At 30.1% G+C, this 19,865-nt stretch overlaps 1 protein-coding gene and 1 long non-coding RNA gene across 4 annotated transcripts; one reads left to right on the forward strand and one right to left on the reverse strand.

Annotated features, from left to right (window-relative positions):
* Positions 1–2,971: 2,971 nt before the first annotated feature.
* On the reverse strand, positions 2,972–18,975 carry LOC149891706 (decapping and exoribonuclease protein-like). Its single transcript, XM_090079534.1, has 4 exons — positions 18,738–18,975; positions 16,293–16,643; positions 6,404–6,636; positions 2,972–4,398 (listed from the first exon to the last, which is right to left on the reverse strand). The coding sequence occupies exons 2-4, from the start codon at positions 16,589–16,591 to the stop codon at positions 3,827–3,829; spliced, it is 1,104 nt and encodes a 367-aa protein (XP_089935660.1). The 5' UTR covers positions 16,592–16,643; positions 18,738–18,975; the 3' UTR covers positions 2,972–3,826.
* LOC149891707 (uncharacterized) lies at positions 9,434–15,838 on the forward strand. Of its 3 annotated transcripts, XR_016450029.1 has the most exons (4): positions 13,134–13,495; positions 14,309–14,450; positions 15,104–15,219; positions 15,442–15,835. It is a non-coding gene; the product is annotated as an uncharacterized LOC149891707 (long non-coding RNA). The 3 variants fall into 3 exon arrangements; XR_016450031.1 differs by lacking the exons at positions 13,134–13,495; positions 14,309–14,450 and adding an exon at positions 9,434–9,627 and having other exon boundaries at positions 15,442–15,838; XR_016450030.1 differs by lacking the exon at positions 14,309–14,450 and having other exon boundaries at positions 11,897–13,495; positions 15,442–15,838.
* Positions 18,976–19,865: the final 890 nt, after the last annotated feature.

Here is a 19,865-nt window from a genome sequence, read left to right on the forward strand (position 1 = left end):
ATCAAATAATATAGGTCCCAAAAATAAAATAGGTCCCAAACTCAACTTTGAGGACCAAAAAAATGACATATGGCATTATGGCATTAATCAAAAAAATTTCAGGTGTCACAAGATGTAAAAATTAAAATCTAATTCTATTTCCTTTTTTTCTTCTTTCACTTTTGGTGCATGGAATGTAACTTTTAGATGTATGTTGTGATAGCCTGATGAAAAAAAAAAACTCTTTAACACTTGTGATTTGTGTACATAGACATTATACATGATGTATTACAATAAAAGCCTTTTTGACAGATGACAACGAAAACTTTATGTTTTTATTTTATTCTTATCATTAAAATATCAAAATTTAATAAAATGAAGTATTCGCAAGTAAAACAAAAAACAAAACAAAAAAAAAAGAGGCAAGAAAACTTTTATCTGTGCAAAGGTATTGCCCTTAAAGTAGAAAGCTCGTCTATGAAACTATGGCTGAAAAACTTTTATATAGCTTTTTGTTAGTGTTGTAACGACTAAATCGCTTATTTTTCTAAGTCGACCAAAATCGACTGATACATTTTTAAAATCGACTTAGTCGAATAAAAGTTGATTTAGTCTAAATATTTGAATAAAATTTTTTATTCAAATATTTCTACTAAATAATTATCAAGCAATATTAAAGTATATAATTATGATATTTGAATATTATAATCATACACTTTAATAGTGCTTAACAATTTATTTTTTAGATGCTATGAAACAAATAGAACTTTAAGAGAGTAAACAAAAAAGCTAGGTGGTATGTAATACTGCTATAATAACACATGCTGTTGTTTTATCAAGAGCATTTTCTTTGTTTAATTTTAATTCATCTAATCTATTAGATGAATTAAAATCGAATAAAAAAACAAAATAAAAAGGAATTACTATCATAAAGTGAAGGAAAAAAAAACAAAGATGGGGATTTTATATCACTTTTCACAACAATTAAAGCAAAAAATCAACAAAAAGTTTAATTAATAAAAAACGGTGGCGTAGATAGGTCGGGGTGGCATGGCAGATTTATAAAGCTTTTTCGCATCTTTAGCTGAGTACCATAACACATTACTTAACATTTTGTCTTAAAAAGTATCAACTGGTTACAATAATGAGAAAAAGGAAACAGCTAAGAGTTAAGTTTATGATATACAGCAATAAGGTTCAATGTTCAGATATTTTGGCAAACTCTGACCATGGACCTATAAGAGATGGACGTGTGATCCTATTGTTTTTTTTTTGCGAACCATGCTCGTTGCATATTGTTACAAATCATATGTTTTAAACAATAGAAAACAAGTTATATTAAAGTCTGTCGGATTCGTCGAAAGTTTTTGGTCTCGTCTAACCAGTCACATCAACTTTCTTTTAGTTATTCAAGATACCAGCAATAGAACCAAGCTTTAAGCTTATTTTTATATAGATAGACATTCTTAATATTTTAAGAAATGGTTCAGTGTCATTAAAGCGAAATTTCTTAGAGCGAAAATTTTTAAAGCGAAGCTCGGGAAAAAGAAAAAGTTATAAGTGAAATTTCGGGTAAGCGAGAAACTACCCTACCCGGTATTAGGACGTTAAAGCGAAAAGTTTGAAAGCGAAAGGATCTAAAAGCGAAAGGTTTTAAAGCGAAAGAAAAACTATATATATTAAAAAAAAATAATAAAAAAATTGAAAAATATATAACAATAATTACAATGAGCGGCCCTTGAAATTTAATGCTAAATAGGGTGGGAAAAAGACTCCGTTCGCCTATAATTATTGCACAGATATTCAGTCTTTAAATGTATTATCATACACATAACATACTAGTACATTTACACGCATACATGTTAAGCAAACACATTTTTTAATTTCCCTCGCATCGTGTCCTTTTTTCACTCTAAAAAATTTCGCTTTAACGACACTGAACCACTCCAGGTCCCTCCAAAGCTCATATCAAGAACTTTTTATAAAAGATCCAAAAACTTGATGCTACATTAAATAAGACTAAAAATTCAAAAATTCTTAAAATAAAATTTAGGGGAATTTTTAAATGTTTAAAAAAAATTATACAAAGTTTCCAAAATCTTACTTGAAGAGCAATCAACAAAAATTGATTATTTTGCAGAGGATGTTCACTGCAAGAATTAAGGAGATTAACTCGATTTTCATAGCCATCACTTCTCTACCTTTCATTAAAAATAAGTATTGATGGTGGAAGATATTTCTCAAGTTCAACTTGAGCATTATTTTCAATGGTGAAAGTCAAAATGTTAAAACGAATTCAGCCTCAAATAACAAGACTGATGACAGTAGAAAATGAGCAACAAAGGCTGGAGGACTGTTGGTGTGTCTTTCTTTATTGCATGTGACATAAAGTTAATATTTAGTCCCTCTCAAGCAAACACCTTTGCTGCTAGTGTGATATAAAGTTTGATAAACTCGAAGATCAGGGAAATCCAAGAAATTTCTAATCCCTTAGGATGCAATACAAATTATTCATTAAGAAAGAAAAGATAAATATGTGTGCTAAGGCATTCTTAATGTAGTTTGCAACCCATTGTTTGATCAAGAAGATCTCAAATAAATTGATAGGCTTATCCCCTTGATAGGACTTTATCTTCTCCTTGAAATTGTAAATTTTCTCTACAAATCAATGATGAGAATTCAGCCTAATGACAAAGAAACCGTTACTATGCTTATCATCAGCGTCTATGTAAACTCAACTGCCTTTTTCTCTTTAAAACTGAAGAAAAATATTTGTAAAGCATTTGTATAAAATTTATATTTAACTTTACTTATAAAATCACTGATTTTATTTAGTTGGTGTCTTACAGTAAATAATTCTGTTTGATATCAAGTTTCAGACGAAACTGGCATCTATAATATTTTAGAAATAAAGAGCATAAGCAGCTCTTACCACAATGTCTCGAATGTAAGTGAAGATTTCTTAAACGTAAGTGACTACTAACAGTTCTAGTTCGGTTCTGAGAACATTTATTTTGAATCAACGATAAATCGTTTAACTTCATTTACATCTAAAACAAACTAAGTTATTTCAGTATCGTAAGCAGATATTACACCATATCCCTCTCCCAAAAGTAATTATTTTCCACTTAGATTTTAACATAGAACTTACGAGTTCTTAAATATATATAGATAGTCATGCGATGATATCGTAAATAGTTTTATAATCACATTTGTTAAACTATCCACGTTCTTATTAAATGTCATTTTTATTTTTACGTTTTACTTGTGGATTATTACAGTTTATTAATTGATGCGAAGAATTATTTGATACTGATACGGACGGAGAAGAGAGAACAAAAAGACCACGGAGAAACTATAAATATTACGGTACGAAGAAAACCATTTTTATCACTAAAAACAATTGATACTTACATAACACTTTGTATACAAGAATTTAGTGATAATATTACAAAATTAAAAATAAAATCCCACTCGCAATTACCGGTTGCACCATTAAGTTAGATAAATTTAAGTTTTGTTTGTTTTAAAAATACAAATAAATTTATTTTAAAAATACAAAAAAATTTATTTTCTCTCTCCTCCTTCCCTTACATGTATTTGTGTGTGTGTGTGTGTGTGTGTGTGTGTGTGTGTGTGTGTGTGTGTGTGTGTGTGTGTGTGTGTGTGTGTGTGTGTGTGTGTGTGTGTGTGTGTGTGTGTGTGTGTGTGTGTGTGTGTGTGTGTGTGTGTGTGTGTGTGTGTGTGTGTGTGTGTGTGTGTGGCAGAAATTTGTAATACTGACAAAGTTGCTGTGAGAAATATGAAAGAACATAGATCATAGAATACAAATTACTAGTTATGTTAATCATGAGACACTTTGCACGTAATCATCTTTGGCAGCATCGACATACCAATTTGGTAAAACGTTTTCAGTATTAGTCCCGAGTAATTTTATTGAGACATATTCATACGGTTTTTTGAATTCTAAGATATAAATAGCGTTTGGATCATCTATAGTTACCGATTTTTTTAAAAAGTCTAAAAACTTGTTAAGAAAATTCAGAGCAACGCTTTCTTTCCATAAACTATGCCTTTCACAGATTTTAGGAATTCCTTGAGTATCGTATTTTCTCAAACTTTTGACAACACCAAAATCATCACGCATGCCAAAAACTATTTTTGGAACCCCAGCTAAATAGCTCTGTCCCCAGATATGAATCAGTTTTTTATAAAAACGAGTTTGCTGATTATAGTTTTCCAACTGTCTTGCAGTTTTTATTTCTACATAGTTTAAAGGCGGTTTCTGATCATCATCTTGAACACAGCAGTCAATTTCAGCACTTAATAAAATCCTTTTCTCGTCTATGTTCCTTTGCAAAATACTGAAGAATGCCTGGTTGGTGTTGACAAAGTTGTCAGTTTTATCTTTGCGTGATTCTAGAAAAAAGGAAAAACTGGGAGTAAATCACTTAAAATTATTACATGTAAGTGCAATAGAGTCACAACTAAAGATTGCAAATAAAATCTTTTAAAACATTTTGCTCTACACCTGTTTTATGGTTCCAAGAAACAAGATGCACACAATTAACTTTATGTTGCCGTGCATACAACTTTATTACATAGAATTAATACTTTACGCCTATTATGAAAATTGATAAATTGTTTTAGGTCTTGACTATCATTAACTTTATTGTTGTTAGCAGGGCTTAGAATAATGCCCCAAAAAAAACACTTGTTAAGGGCCCCTAGTTGAATATAAAATAACTGTTCAACCACTTTATATTAAGATGTCAAGGTTCGATTAAGAAAACTTAAATTTACTGATATTTGCAAATTTTATGTTTGACCAATCATTTTAAAGAACAAAAAATTATTTTGCTCTTTAAAATTATTGCTGGGCAAAGCCAATTTTACACAATACCCTTTTTTAAAATATGATCCAGGGACTCCAGGTGGACACACAACCTTTTTTTTGTTTGTTGTTGAATTTAACTCTTACATTCTCACTTTAGAGTTATTATCTGCATTAGATGTAAATTTCGTGAAACGCACGAAATATTTTTGTTACAATCTAAAATTATGTCTTGTACTATCTTGACGTGCTTCAACTTATTTGTTTTGGTATAGTATTTTATTTGTTATTAGTATAATATTTTTAATTTTTTAGTGAACTTTTAGTGCTATTCCCTTAAGATCCTTTTCTTTTGAGTTAAATGTAAAAAAGATTTAGCTTTAATAAAGTTCTCTTAGTTTTAAATCCTGTCATTATATATCATATTAAATACAAATAAGCGTCCCTCCTTTCACCTTCAAATGGACCTTTAAACGTGACGGCCAATTATCAACAGCAGCACTCACTATTTTTATCAGAAAAATAAACACTTTTTCAACGATTAGTTTAAACTCTTTGAATTTGGGTGTGATCTGCTAATCGACCATGTCCTTCAACACTGGCTACAACTATTTATCCAATGGATTTAAATCTTTGCTTCCACAAGCTCCATCTTCAACTCTAACGAACTTGGTGTGTGAATTTGTAGAAATCGCTGTATGGACTTTGCCATATCAGTTAGGATGGAATCATGCTGAAAGATCCAACTACCAAAATTATTCGTGATCTCATCAAAATGCCATGACGTGACTTACTTGCCTTAACATCCTGTCTTACTCGTCTTAACATTGCTGTCTAACATTCTGACGCACTGCTCTAAACATCCTGAGCACAAAATGTTTTTGTTCACAAAGATTTCTCATTATTCTGCTACTAAAGGCTTTGATCACAGCCGGAGTTTGTACAGTTCGGAAATGACCACTTTGCAAACCTACAGTACCTTAAGTATTCTTGAACCAATAAATAGTATGAAACACAACCCGGTGACTGAATTTTAAAATGTTAAAAATGCCACTCAGCGTCTTCTCACCTTTATGATATGAAATAAACTTTTTTATTACTTTACTCTATGTTAACTACTGTAACTTACTGATTATAAAAGTACCTTAAATAGTATGGATTAACCAAATAAAAATTCCAGGACTGTTTCCCGAATTGTTTAGATGTTATGACGCACTGAATCTGTGTACCTGTATTTAAAGCGGAGTAACTCTTAGTACTAAAGAAAACAACCAATGGTTGATCAATATGAAAGTGGTTAATTTTGAACAAAAGAACCAAATATATCTGTGTATACGACTTTTAACCATAATATATCAGTGTATAAGTTTTAGCTATTCAAGCTTTAATCTGTAAGAACAACCCTACCCCTAAATATACAACTCGGGGTGTATAAAAAATATACACCCCGAGTTGTACATTTTTATAAAACAGTAAAATACTCTTTCTATTTAAAAGTAGGAAACTGACTTATAAAATGTTTGGACTTACATACCAGTGAGTATGGTATGTAACTCTAACTTACAAACATGTATATACATATATTCATACCTTTTCTTGGTTTTGTTACATAATCTTCAAAACTGAATCCCCAGTAGGAATCTCTTTCATGTTCTAATGGTGTTTTTGAATTACGACAAGCGATTTGTTGTTCTGTATCTAACTCTTTAATATAAATAGTCCCATTGAAGAGTGTGGTGGCAATTATCCAATCTCGATCATTGTAAGGAGAGCATAAAAGCCTTGTTAATGTACCTCTGCAAACCACAAAGTCCCAGTTTAATCTAAAAACATTGTTTGATTATTGCAATGTGTTACTAAACTGACAAATTGATTTTAATAGGAATTGAGTCAAATTTGTCACTTTGCAGGAGCAGAATAAATTGATTAGCTTTACTGGCGCTATGAGTTACAGTAACTTTGACGGGCGTTAAATGAATAAACGAATATATAACGAGTATAACAAATATATAAACAAATAAACGAATCAAGAGTTTCTATAAGAATTAAGGTAATAGTATTTGCTAAACTTTTACTATTAATTAGTTAGAGTTGAGTTGTTCTAGATTTTTATTAGGCCGGTTTTGCTTCGGTTCTTGTGGCCCCTTAAGTTGTGAAGAGAAAACATTAGTCACTATGAGTTCTAGTGTCACCTCCAGTACTGAAATCCACACCTATCAGTGGTTGTTTCGTCTGTCTCTCTTACCTTGTGTCTTTATTTATCCAACTATCATTTTCAATACTTCCAAGCAGTACCATGTCGACAGGACCCATATTAGCGTACCTCACTTTCAAATTTTGTGTGTGAATTTTTTAATTTTTATTTTGAAATTTTCTTGTTGTTCAATTATAAATTCTATTATCAAATTTTTTCATTTGATGCATTAAATTTTATCATTTTAACACTTTAAACACAAATAACATAATAATACAAAAAAAAAGAAACTTTAACTAGAAAAAGTTTGAAATGATGATAAGCACACAATATCTATGAAACGTATTTATAAACTGCACTACCATCTAATATAAAGCCTTCACAACAATCAATAAACAAACATATGTACACAAACAAGGGACTGTCAAATACCTCATAATGAAATCTTTGGGTTTACTTGTCAGTAAAAGTTCATCCTCAGTTTGAATTCGCCTTAATATTCTGTCACTTTGAAGTTCACAAGACAAAACTTAATTAAAGCCAAAAGAAAAAAAAAATACTTTCAGACAGCTATCAACCTTTCCGTGCTTTGCATAAAAGATAATTGGGCGTTATGGGTTTCACACTGAATTCTTTTGAATCTATACCTAGATTTCATGCCTTTAAATTGTTCCAACTGATTTTTCATTTTGTTTTGGAGCCTGAAATGTCTTTTGTCTTTTTAATCTAGTACCTCACCAGAATAAGCAGCTATCGGTAACTCTGAGTAGTAGACCATTATTTAGATTCAATATTTTACTTAATGAAATCCTAACCCCAATTTTAAAAGTAGATAAAGTTCTTAGTAAACACAAGGTACGCTTACCATACGCAATTATTGCCACGTAGCTCTTATTAAAATCTTTTGTCATTGCCATATAACTCTTTCTTTGGATAAGAAAAAGAGATTTATCTTTTTTCAGAAAATAATTTAGTTAAGGTTTAGATAAGTGAGGCACTGGCATTGTTGATAGTAAACAAGAAGGCACATTAAAAATACTACTTGCACACGCTGGTCGAGTATTACATTCAGGCAGCTTGATCATTTCTGTATTTTCAGGACAATATTTTCACATTAAAAAAAAATTAAGATGGCTCAATAAAAAAATCCTCATATGGGGAAACACGTTTTTCCATTTCTATTTCTTCTTTAGGCACACGACACTTTTTTGACTAAACACATGGCATTTATTTAGATTTCTACAAAAACAAGTCCATGATAAATGAGCCTTCAACTAAGAAAGAAATAATGGGTTCCGCTAGTGAAGCCTAAAAATAGACTTAGTGTATTGTTTCATTTATAGCTGTTGGGAGCAACTTAGTACACATCGTATCAAAACTACACATTCTGTTCAACCATGCTCCTCAGCTTAAACTATTCAGCTTGAGCTGAGAAACACGGCTGAATAGAACATAAAAATAGTAATGGTTGGAATTAAAACGAAATGAAAGAAATATGTTTCTATTAACAAAAAAAAAGTTATTTTGCTGCAAAGTAAAAAAACATGTGAAATATGCAAATGCTTCCACAGCCACCAAAATCAACTAATGTAAAAAGATTGTTCTTAAGCGTCTGCGTCTCTTTATTTTTTATTCGAGACGATCCGAAAAGCTTTGTCCCGATAAGCGATAAAAATCCAGACAATTTTCAACTTTCAGTCGAAATCCGGGACAATACCGAAACGAGACGAGATGTCCCGGGCAAAATAGGAGCTTTAGAATTTCCAGGAATTTACATTATTTTAATGGGACATAACGAGACATAACAAGACATAACGAGGCATATTAGTTAATCCTTACTTTGAAATTTAAATAATGAATTTCTGGCACAATAACCATTATTTATTTCAGCTGCTGCTATTGATCTTTTTATACCATCTATTTAAACACAGCTTTAGCAAAACTAATGGCAGCAGCTGAAATCAGAGAAAAAAAAAATTTTTTAGGATAGTATTTAACTTTTTCCACTAAAACATCGCGCAAGAAGAGGATAAATATGTGTCCAAGAGCTAAGTTTTGGATCATTTAATATTGTTAATCGCTAAGGTCAGTATTCACTTCTAATGCAAGAATTTGCTTCACGCTCATATTTAAAGGAAAGGTTTTATTCTAAGTGTCTTTAACTTTTTTGATCTATAAAACGTTTGACTTTTTTTAAAAAATGTAATTCTTGCAGAGACTAACAATCGAGCATGATGCTCAACACCTAGTTCTTTTATTCTTTCTCTACTTTACACTGTTTAAAACTTCTTTTAACCATAAAAAATAAAATATGAGTTTTATGAAAAAACTGTTTTTACTTTTAAAATAAATAATCATTATAATTTATTATTGTTAACCCAGTGGGCACGCGATGTCAAACCGACGTCGGGTTTACGTTGGATTTTCATCGGCGATGTCAACCGACTTATTACAACGTTGTTATAACGTCGCGATAACGACGTCAAAACGACGTTGTCTTACCAACGTTGTTCTGACATCGTGCGATGTCTTTTGACATAAATACGACGTAAATCGACAATTTTACAAATAAATAAAATTTACATACGGTGGTGTGACCTAACAAAGTACTATGCTTTAAGTAAGTCCTAATTTAAGAAATGACAAATTTCGTATATATAAAAGAAACATTTGCGGAAAATAACTTTGTTATTTTAACTAGATATCTAGTTAGATAAAATAACTAAATTTTTTTCTCTAAATGTTTATTTTATGTAAACACCACGGTAATTTTATTATATATTTTTTGAACTGGAAGTTTGAATACCGGAAAATAAACATCTTACTGGAAAAAAGTAGTTATTCTACCGGAAAAATAATTATTATTGGAAAAAATAAATTTACCGGGAAGATATAAATTTAACACTAAGGGTGGAATGCAAGAACCGAACTTGAGTCAAGTTCGACTTGAAATCTCAAGTTCGACTTTGTCAAGTCAGACTTGAAAAATTGACTTGAGCGAATGCGTAAACGAGACTTGAAAATTTCAAGTTCGTGCTTGAGAAAGTCGAACTTGAAAAATAGTCGAGGCGTTGAATTTAGGGCGTTTATCGGAAAATGCACTTCGCAACCAATAGCGGTAATGGATTTTTTTTACGGGAAAAACCTTTTACTGAAACAAATTCCGTGTAATGATATTTGTATAATATACGATTAAATAAAAAGTTAATAACAGTAAAAAAAAAAAAGTTCTTGCTATGTATTTTTCATCAGAAAAATAAATTCATCTTGGCACTTTCAGTTCCAAATCCTAAGTTGTTGGTAAACAACGGTTGGTCATATGTACCACTTAAGTGATCAAGACAATTTCTCTTGATTTCTCCATTTTAACAGATTCCATTTGAATTAAAATACATGCAAATGTTCTAGAAAATGCAGAATCTTATTTTGACGCTTTTTGGGGATGATACTATACTACAATGTATTTTTATTTATCTTTTTACTAATACTTTAATGAAAATAATGGTTTTTTTTTAAAAAAATACTGAGAAAATTACTTTAAACAAAATTAGTTTTCTCAATACTAATACTACATAATACTATGTGTGTGTGTGTGTGTGTGTGTGTGTGTATATATATATATATATATATATATATATATATATATATATATATATATATATATATATATATATATATATATATATATATATATATATATACCTACACATATATATACCATTAACATATGTAAGTATACCATTTACATATGTAAGTCAATAGAGATCACATATGGAGACAGGTCTTCTGAAATTATTGGGCCACTTATAGAAACAGAAAAGAAAACTTTTAAAAACCATTGATAGCATCTTGCTCATTAACACATGAAAAAGAACAAAGTTTAACGTTAAACAAAAATCTCTTAATAAAAAAAAATACAAAAAAGCAATATAATGAAATTCATGATCTTGATAAAGAACTAATGCAAAAACAAATAGAAATAGATGATATAAAAAAAAACTCTCTCCAGAAAAAGCAACAATACAAACAAAACTGTGTGAAAATTTTCACAGTTAAAATTTTCACAAAGTTTTAAAAAAGCAACACAACAGAATTATTCTATGTGAGGATTATTATTTTCTAACAATATCAGATCCAAATTGTTTTTGGAATGTTTGAATTTATCACTTTATTTTTTATTAAAATTGTTTTTTTCATATATAATACTATTTTGAAATATAAAATGTAATTCTTTTGAAATAATATGTAGTATAAATATTTGAAAATAATGTTTTTGTTATTAGACCCTTTATCCATTATCAGACACAAATTTTTTTTAAAAAAAATAAGTCTGAAATTTGACTTTTGCTTTGTTTCTGCAAAAATATCTTTAGTGAATGCTTTAGCACCACATTCTTCATTGCTATTTTGTATTTCATTGCCTCCACAATAATCATTTTGTAGAAGGGCAATGTTGTGAAGCACAAAACAGGATATTATTATAGCTATGGAATTTTGCAGTTTTGTTCCTAAGGGAATGTTAAGACAAGGGTATTGTTTTTTTTTGATATACCAAAACAATATTCAACAACAACATTCAACATGTGTGTACTTCTCAAGTTGTAATTGTATCTGATTTCATTTTCATTTTTGGGTTAGAAAAAGGTGTCATTAAATATTGTTTATAAGGATAGCCAGAATCACCTGAAACATGAACATGTTGGCGAGCTTCTAAAACTTCTTTAATAGCTGAGTTAGCAAAAACAAATGAATCCTGAACAATTCCAGGCCATTGAACACAAGCAGATAAAATTTCATATGAAGCACCTGTAATGACCTGGCAATTCAAAAAAAAAACCCCTTTTTGTTTCGATAAATTTCTGCGCTTTCTCCACAAGGAATTATTATAGGAATATGTGTTCATTAATTGCTTCTATACATCCTGGGAATCCTTGAATTTGGTAAAATCTAAATAATGGTTGATAAATATAAATATTTTCTTTATCTAAGAAAAGTTTGAAGTTTGTATGAAATAGCAAAATCAGATATCCATGAAAACTTATAAGCACTTTTGCTAAATTATCAAAGAATCAGCTTCTGTTGGAAACTTTATGTACTGATATCTTTTGTTAGCCATTTGAATTGAAATGTTCTAAACCACTGGACAAACAGTTGAGTTTCAGCTCTTCCAAATCTCCTATTATTCTCTAAAAGAGTTTATTTATTGTTATAAGCATTTGTTGGTATAAAATGTTGTTATTTAAAAACGTAATGTAAAATCTACAATAAGAAGGTGCCATTTTCTGATACCGTTTCTTGAATATCTACTCACTTGGAATGAACCAGTAGCATAAAACCGAAATGCAATAGCCAGTTGTTGTACAGTTGAAAGAGGGCACCCTCGATTGTTAACATTGTTGTTAACAATGTCATTAGCTAATATTAAAAAGTTTTTTTTGGAAAATCTGTAGCACCTTTTAAATTCTATACCGTGGTAAACTTCTAAAGGATTAGCTCTGTCAATAATAAACCTTGGTATGTGACTTGGCATATTTTCTCTTCTTCTTCTTCTAAAATTCAGCTCATACCGATTCATTTTTGAACATTTTAAAAAAAGTTTTTTTTAATACTTCATGTAATTGTAACTACTTCTCATGAACTCTCTTTTACACGTATCACTTCTTTGTATAACTGCAACTATTTATTACTAAATGGAATTTACTTTTATACTGTATCACAAAAATGTGCCTTAATCAACAGCCTTTTATAATGCTAGGATGTTCGACATTTCAAAAAGCTAATAAACATTTCTAATGGCATCAAAATATGACATGTTGAATCATTACATACGAGTTACAGGATGTTTTAAAAGACACACGTTTTCGCAATGTTAATTTTCAGTTTTCTGTAATGAATTCATTAAAAAATATACTTTCACAATGTAACCTTCTAAATTAATTAGGTGAATATGCCCAAGTAACTACTTTTGCTTGTTAAAAACTCATTTTCATACTTGCAAAGGTTGTAATAAGTTATATAGTAATAGTAAAGTTTTGTTACGCATCAGCAAAATGATAATGGCGGTCTGTTTTTTTTTCAAGTTTGGTTTCAAGATTGGTCTGGAGCAGACTTGAAAAAATGACTTGAAAATTCAAATATTCTCGTTTTTCAAGTCTGACTTCAGTTCAAGTTCGCTTCTTGCATTCCGTTCAAGTCAGACTTGAGATTTGAAGTCTGACTTGAAATTTCAAGTCGGGTTCTTGCATTCGGAAGGAATTTTTGCTCTCTCAAGTCTGGTTTGAAGTCAGACTTGAAAACGGTCTATTTTTAGCGGTTTTCAAGTCTGACTTGAGTTGAAGTTCGCTTTGTGCATTCGCTCAAGTCGCACTTTATGTTTGAAGTTCGACTTCAAATTTGAAGTTCGGTTCTTGCATTCCACCCTAAGACTTTATTGACAGCCATAACATATTGATAAACCATAAAACGCATGCTCTTTATGGCAAGCGAAAGTTAGTTTATTTTTTTACTTGATTTAATTAATTGTGACTTTAAAAGATGTATGTATGTATGTATGTATGTATGTATGTATGTATGTATGTATGTATGTATGTATGTATGTATGTATGTATGTATGTATGTATGTATGTATGTATGTATGTATGTATGTATGTATGTATGTATGTATGTATGTATGTATGTATGTATGTATGTATGTATGTATGTATGTATGTATGTATGTATGTATGTATGTATGTATGTATGTATGTATGTATGTATGTATGTATGTATGTATGTATGTATGTATGTATGCATGTATATTTAAATTAGTAAAAAATATTTATCTGAATTTTTTTTATTAATTCATTACTGTACTGTTTTTAAGGTTATTTATATGTGTAAATTCAACAAGAGTGCTAAATGAATAAAATCAGAGTAATATATTTTATTTAATGTGATAAATTTAAAATAAAACTGCATAATGTTTACTACTTTAAGTTTCATGCTTATTGCAATCATCATTGCAAAAATACATTATTTGAGCTTTTTGTGAATAAATGTTTGTGGTTTGCACATCTTTATTTCCATTCTTCTTCAGATACCCCAATATACTTTGTTAGATGTATTAACTTTGTTAGATGTATTAACAGTTTCATCATGCTTTACAGATCTTGTCTCTGTTGTTTCCATGATCTTGTCCCACATTCTTGTTTCCATGTTAATTTTTTTGGATAGGCACACAGTGGGATAAACATGAATATTCAAAAATGGATCGATATCACAATCTATAACTTTTTCAACAGCTTTTTAACATTATTCTTTAGATGTCTTACATTAATAATTGGGGAGCCCAAAATCAAGAAATCAATAATCTAATTAATGATGCTCTGCGAAATGATTCTGATGACAATGTACAATTTGTTAACAATGAAGTTGAATCTCTTTGTTCTGAGTCAGCTAACAGTAGTAATTGATCATTATTTATTAATATTAATAAATATCATTATTATTGTATTAGGGTGAGTGACCCTAATACAAAAATAATGATAAAATAATTACCAGTTGGTACAGTTAAGGGATCTAAGTTTGTGAATGACTTTGTAAATAAGAGGGTAGACTTTAGAATACATATTAAAATATATAAGAATTTTGTTACATGATATTAATGTTGTTTTGTTAAGTTATTCGTCATCCTAATAAAAAAATAATTCAATACATCCCTCAAATCTTATCAAATCAACATCACAACAACCATAAAAACTGTGCAATATAATAACAAACACAAAAATTTGTCAAAGCGTATTAATGGTAGAGTAACTTTCAAGTTTATAAAGTTTTATTTGTCTATGCTATTGTAGTTCACGGTGTTAATTTTGTTAACAATTTCTTTTATGCAGACTAAAAAAATGGCTATTTATGAGTTATTTCAAAGTACGTTTTGAATTTTTGAAAAAAAATTTTTTACCTTGCATCAGCAGAAACATTTTTAAAAAGTCAGAAGTTCTCACTGGTTATGAAATATTTGGAGACCTGAGTGTGCTACTGACATGCATATTTGATAGTTAAGAATATTTATTTATCAATATATTGATTCCAAAAACAATATCTTTTGTTTTCAGAATCAACTTCAGAGTCTGATACAGAGAATGAATACACACTTCATTTGAGAACCAGAAATCAGAGACAGACCATTACTGTTATTAAAGAAGATATTGGGTAAACCATGAGAATTGATGTAAGTTTCCTTACATATTTGATAATTAATATTTATTTATCAATATATTTTGATGATGATATGGATACAACCAATAAAATGACTGCAATATCCCCCATACATCGATGGCGAGCTGGACATGTCATATTGGGAAATAGGCTTCCTCCACAACAAAGAACTCAAATATATATACTCTTAAAATTATTTTTTCATCATTTTAAAATTTTTTCTTTCTTTTTATAGTCTGATGTCGCACAAAGTTATGGCTTGTTTTAATATGAAAGAGACTAAACGCAAAAAAAAAAGAACGATGTTCAGGATAAACAAAGTTTTGAAAAGTTAAAAGTTTACAAGCTTATCATTGGGCGTGTCCAGAAAGATACTGATGCAAAATAGAAAGTTGTTTTTTGTAATGAATGCTTTTACGCCGGAAAATATGTGCTATTTTTTAATTGTATTTATTATGTTGGTTTAACATCGCTCTACCACTTAATGACATCGTCTTTACATCAGTAATCTGACGTCGTTCCGACGTTGGTTTAACATCGCTCGACGTTGAATGACATCGGAATTCTGACATCACCCGATGTCTTTTTTTCGACGTCGCCCAACCTTTCCATTTCCAACGTAAATCCGACATCGATCCGACGTCAGCTCCGACGTCGATCCGACGTTGTTCCGACGTCGCTTTGCCCACTGGGTAAAAGAAGGGCACCATATTTACAAAAAAGTTGCGAGGGGTTTATTGCCATTTTTTTTATCACGCACTGTGCGTCATTTCTGGCTGGCAAAATAAACTTGGTTGGCAAAAAATTTTCTTCACTACGGAAGCGCGAGTTAGATATTTAGCTAATATAATTGATCTGTCTCGTAACGTTTCTTAATATCCGGGACACAATTTTTAAATTCCGAGACAAAACTATTGTCCCGACCTATAACTTTATTCCGGGACAATCTTTTCCTTTGTCTCGTTATTTTTTTCTCGTCTCGTTACACTTGTCCCGGTTCATTTCGAGAAAACGATTCCAAGATGCAGACGCTTAATTGCTCTAAGTAACGACTTACTTTATAAGAATTTTGATTAGTAAACTCACCTAAAGTTTGTACTGCGACATATTTTATCATTGGTTGATATCCAAGTCAGCAAATTACTCAGCCCTTCAATTTTATTTTCATCTTTTAGTACGCTTTTGTTATAACCCAACCTCAAATCAAAACAAATTTTGTTGGTTTCATCTGGGGGATTATAAAACCTCAACTGTTCGTCGTTGCTCTGGTAACAACGATTGCCATCTAATGAAAAGTAGCCTAACTCCGTTGGTTGCGAGAAGTTTACGAGATTGCTTGAAAAATGTTCGAATGGTCTTACGGGTAATACTTCCATTATTTGCATTATGATGGTTTATTTATTTCTATTTCAAACTCATTGATTATAAAAATTTCAGCTGTAAATAAAATTTAAAAAACTTCACTAAAAGAAATTTTAAAAAACTGTTTTAATCATCAGCCAAGCGAGCAAGAAAGATTACTATTTAAGAATACTAACAATAAAAATCTAAATAAAATTAAAAAAAAAATGGTGATTTTGAAAAACCTTTTAAATCTCTTGCATGAAACTAATAGTCTTTAAAATTCAAGTTTATTTAACTGAAACTTAGATTATTTTAAACGAACAATCCAGTTGCACCTCAAAATTTCATCTTCCCGCATTTGAAACAATCTCATAAGAGAGACCAAAAAGATTCGTAGTTAAGTGGCAATTATGTATCATTTGATGTGATGTTTTTCTCGGGAGGACAAAAATATAAAAAAAGCAATTAAAAGCATATACAAACATAAAAACAAAGAAGTTAACAATTAATCACACCAGGTATAAAATTTCAAAAATGATATAAATTTAGTAAAAAATATTTTATTTATAGACCTTAAAGTCAAAAAATTTTAAAAGGACATTTAACTTCAAACCACACCCTTCCAAGGCATTTACATACTATAAATCCGTCTGGGAAACAAGCGATATAAGGTCTTTCATAAAAAATAAAGAGACCACTTTTTTCCGATTTTCAAATCAGTGTGATTTGATACCTAGTCTGCATAAAATTTTTTTATAGCATTTTGCTCGTGATCAATTCCCCATTTGGTAGAAGCAATAATAAATCTTTTTTTATGAGGTTATAAAATATCAGCAAAAAGAGGAGTTGTTTTAAGCTTCTTAGAACTGGTATTTTTAGAAAGGGTGTTAACTTTGGTATATATACTGTGATGTTTGGATGCAATATTTTGATAAAATATTTTGCTCAAAATTGCTTCATCAGTGTTAGGATGGTCAGAAAGTATTTAAAAAGATAAATCCTCAAGGTCAGAATTTCAACCTTCAACATTTTCATCACATTTTTTCATTTTTGATTTAAATATTACAGTAGAAGGCTTTGATATGTGAATGTTGTTAAAAGTGTCAGTAATATTTTAATAATTGTAAAGGAGCATGTTGAAAGTGATATTCATTATTCAATTATTGTAAGTGGGTGTTGTTAAATGTGGCATTTAAAACCTAATTATTCTTATTATTGGTAATGGTTAATTTATTGGTGCGTGCTCTTCACAGACATCTTTTTTTTTATATAATCTGTTGGTGGAGCAACTTAGACCATTCTTGTATTTGTACTAGTTTAAATACATAGTCTCTCCAAAGGATCAATTTTCAATCCTCAAGATTTTACATGGCACCCGGGACTATGAAGAGTTACCGAATTAAAAGATTAAAGAAAGAAGTTTATCAAGAGTTGAGAAAAGTTTGAGTTGTTGAACATTGAAGTAAGTGGAGTTTGTTATTTATTTAAAAATGGCAGCCGCATTAGGAAGGAAAGTAGCAAGAAGTAGAGCGTTATGAGTAAGTTTTGGAAACTTGTTGAGCGAAATAAGAGAGGAATTAGAGAGTGAGGAGTTTAACTATGCCAAATTAATAGGTTTAAAAAAATAATTTAAGCGAGAGTTACGAGAGATTAAACAATATTGATGAGGAAATATTAAATAATTTAGATCAAGAGGAAATTGAAAATGACATTTGTGAGAGTGCAAGAATAGTTGAATGTTATCATGAGTTGATGGCTGGAGTGACACTAAAATTAAAAAGTATAAAAATAAATGAATCAGATAAAGATTCTTTTAAAAATTTAAATAAATCTAAGTGAATCCCGTAGATTGGCAGGGTTTCTGGGATCAATTTAATTTATCAATTCATAGGCATGAAGGTTTAAGTGATATAGATCGATTTAACTATCTAAAAAAATATTTGTCTGGCCAAGCATTGGCTACAATTTCAGGACTTTCAATTAGTTCAGAAAATTATAGAGGCAATTGAAATCTTGACTTACAGATACGGGAATACACAAATTTTAGTTTCAGCGCATATGGATTATTAGTTAAAAATAAAGAAAATTAAAGATTTAAATGATCTAGAAGAACTAAGAAAACTTTATAATGATATAGAGAGCTGTGTACGTAATCTTAGATTTCTAAAAATAGAAACAACAACTTACGGCTGTTTGTTAATTCCAATTCTTAAGGAGAAACTGCCTGATGAACTTTTAAATTTAATTTCTAGAAAATTTGCCGGAGAGTTGTGGACTTTAGATAGACTTTTACAATATTACAATGAAGAATTACAAGCTAAGGAATGTTGTGCCAAATACGTTTTAAAATCAAGTTATGATAAAAATAAACATAAAAACTTGAAATACGATTGTTTAAATAAAAATGCACAGCAAAATTACTCTCATAAGTATAGAAACAAAAACAACTTTACAACATCATGTTTTCATACGCAAAATAAGAGAGCACCAGAACAAAGAAATTTACAATGTATTTATTGTTCAGAAAACCATACACTTTCTAAATGTTTAACAGTTACGAATTTAGACTCAAGAATTGAAATTCTAAAAAGCAAAAGAGATGTTCCATCTGTTTAAAATTATGTTATATCTCAAAATTTTGTCATTCTAACTATTCATGTTTTCAACGCAATGGGAAACACTACATTTCTCTTTGCAACAAGAAGCAAACCCAAACTAAGGCAACTCTCGTAGGTGTGTCTGATAGCATTTTGCTACAGACAGCCAAGGTTAAGTTTTTTAATTCAGAGAGTGAGCGTGGAATATTCAGAATATTATTTGATAGCGGTAGTCAGAGGTCTTATGTTACCAAAGATGTATGCGAAAGATTGAAGTTAAAAACAATAAGGTAAAAAGCTATAATAATAAAAACATTCGGTCAATTTAACAATTCCAGGGTTAAAAAGCTCGATGCTGTTCAAATTAAGGTAAAACATAGAAATGCTAATTATTGTATGTCGAGGCTGTGTGTGCGCCAGTTATTTGTAGCCCTTTGCAGAGGCAAGAGATATCTCCAGCGTCCAAAAATTACCCACATATTTCAAAGTTAATTCTAGTTGATTATGATGATGGTTCCAAAAATTTTCCTATTGACTTATTGGTAGGATGTGATTTGTACCATAAATTTATGACAGATAAAGTTATTAGAGGGGTTGAAGGCTGTCCTGTAGGTTCTTCCTCTGTACTAGGATGGGTGTTAAGTGGACCAATGCCTTCTGTAAAAAATGTTAATGAGAAAGTAATCATGAATTTACGCATTGATGCTAAATTGATAGG

Source organism: Hydra viridissima, unplaced genomic scaffold (assembly GCF_058129835.1).
Source record: "Hydra viridissima isolate aposymbiotic clone 2 unplaced genomic scaffold, HvirCarnegie_v1 scaffold_2, whole genome shotgun sequence".
Taxonomy (NCBI): Eukaryota; Metazoa; Cnidaria; class Hydrozoa; order Anthoathecata; family Hydridae; genus Hydra; species Hydra viridissima.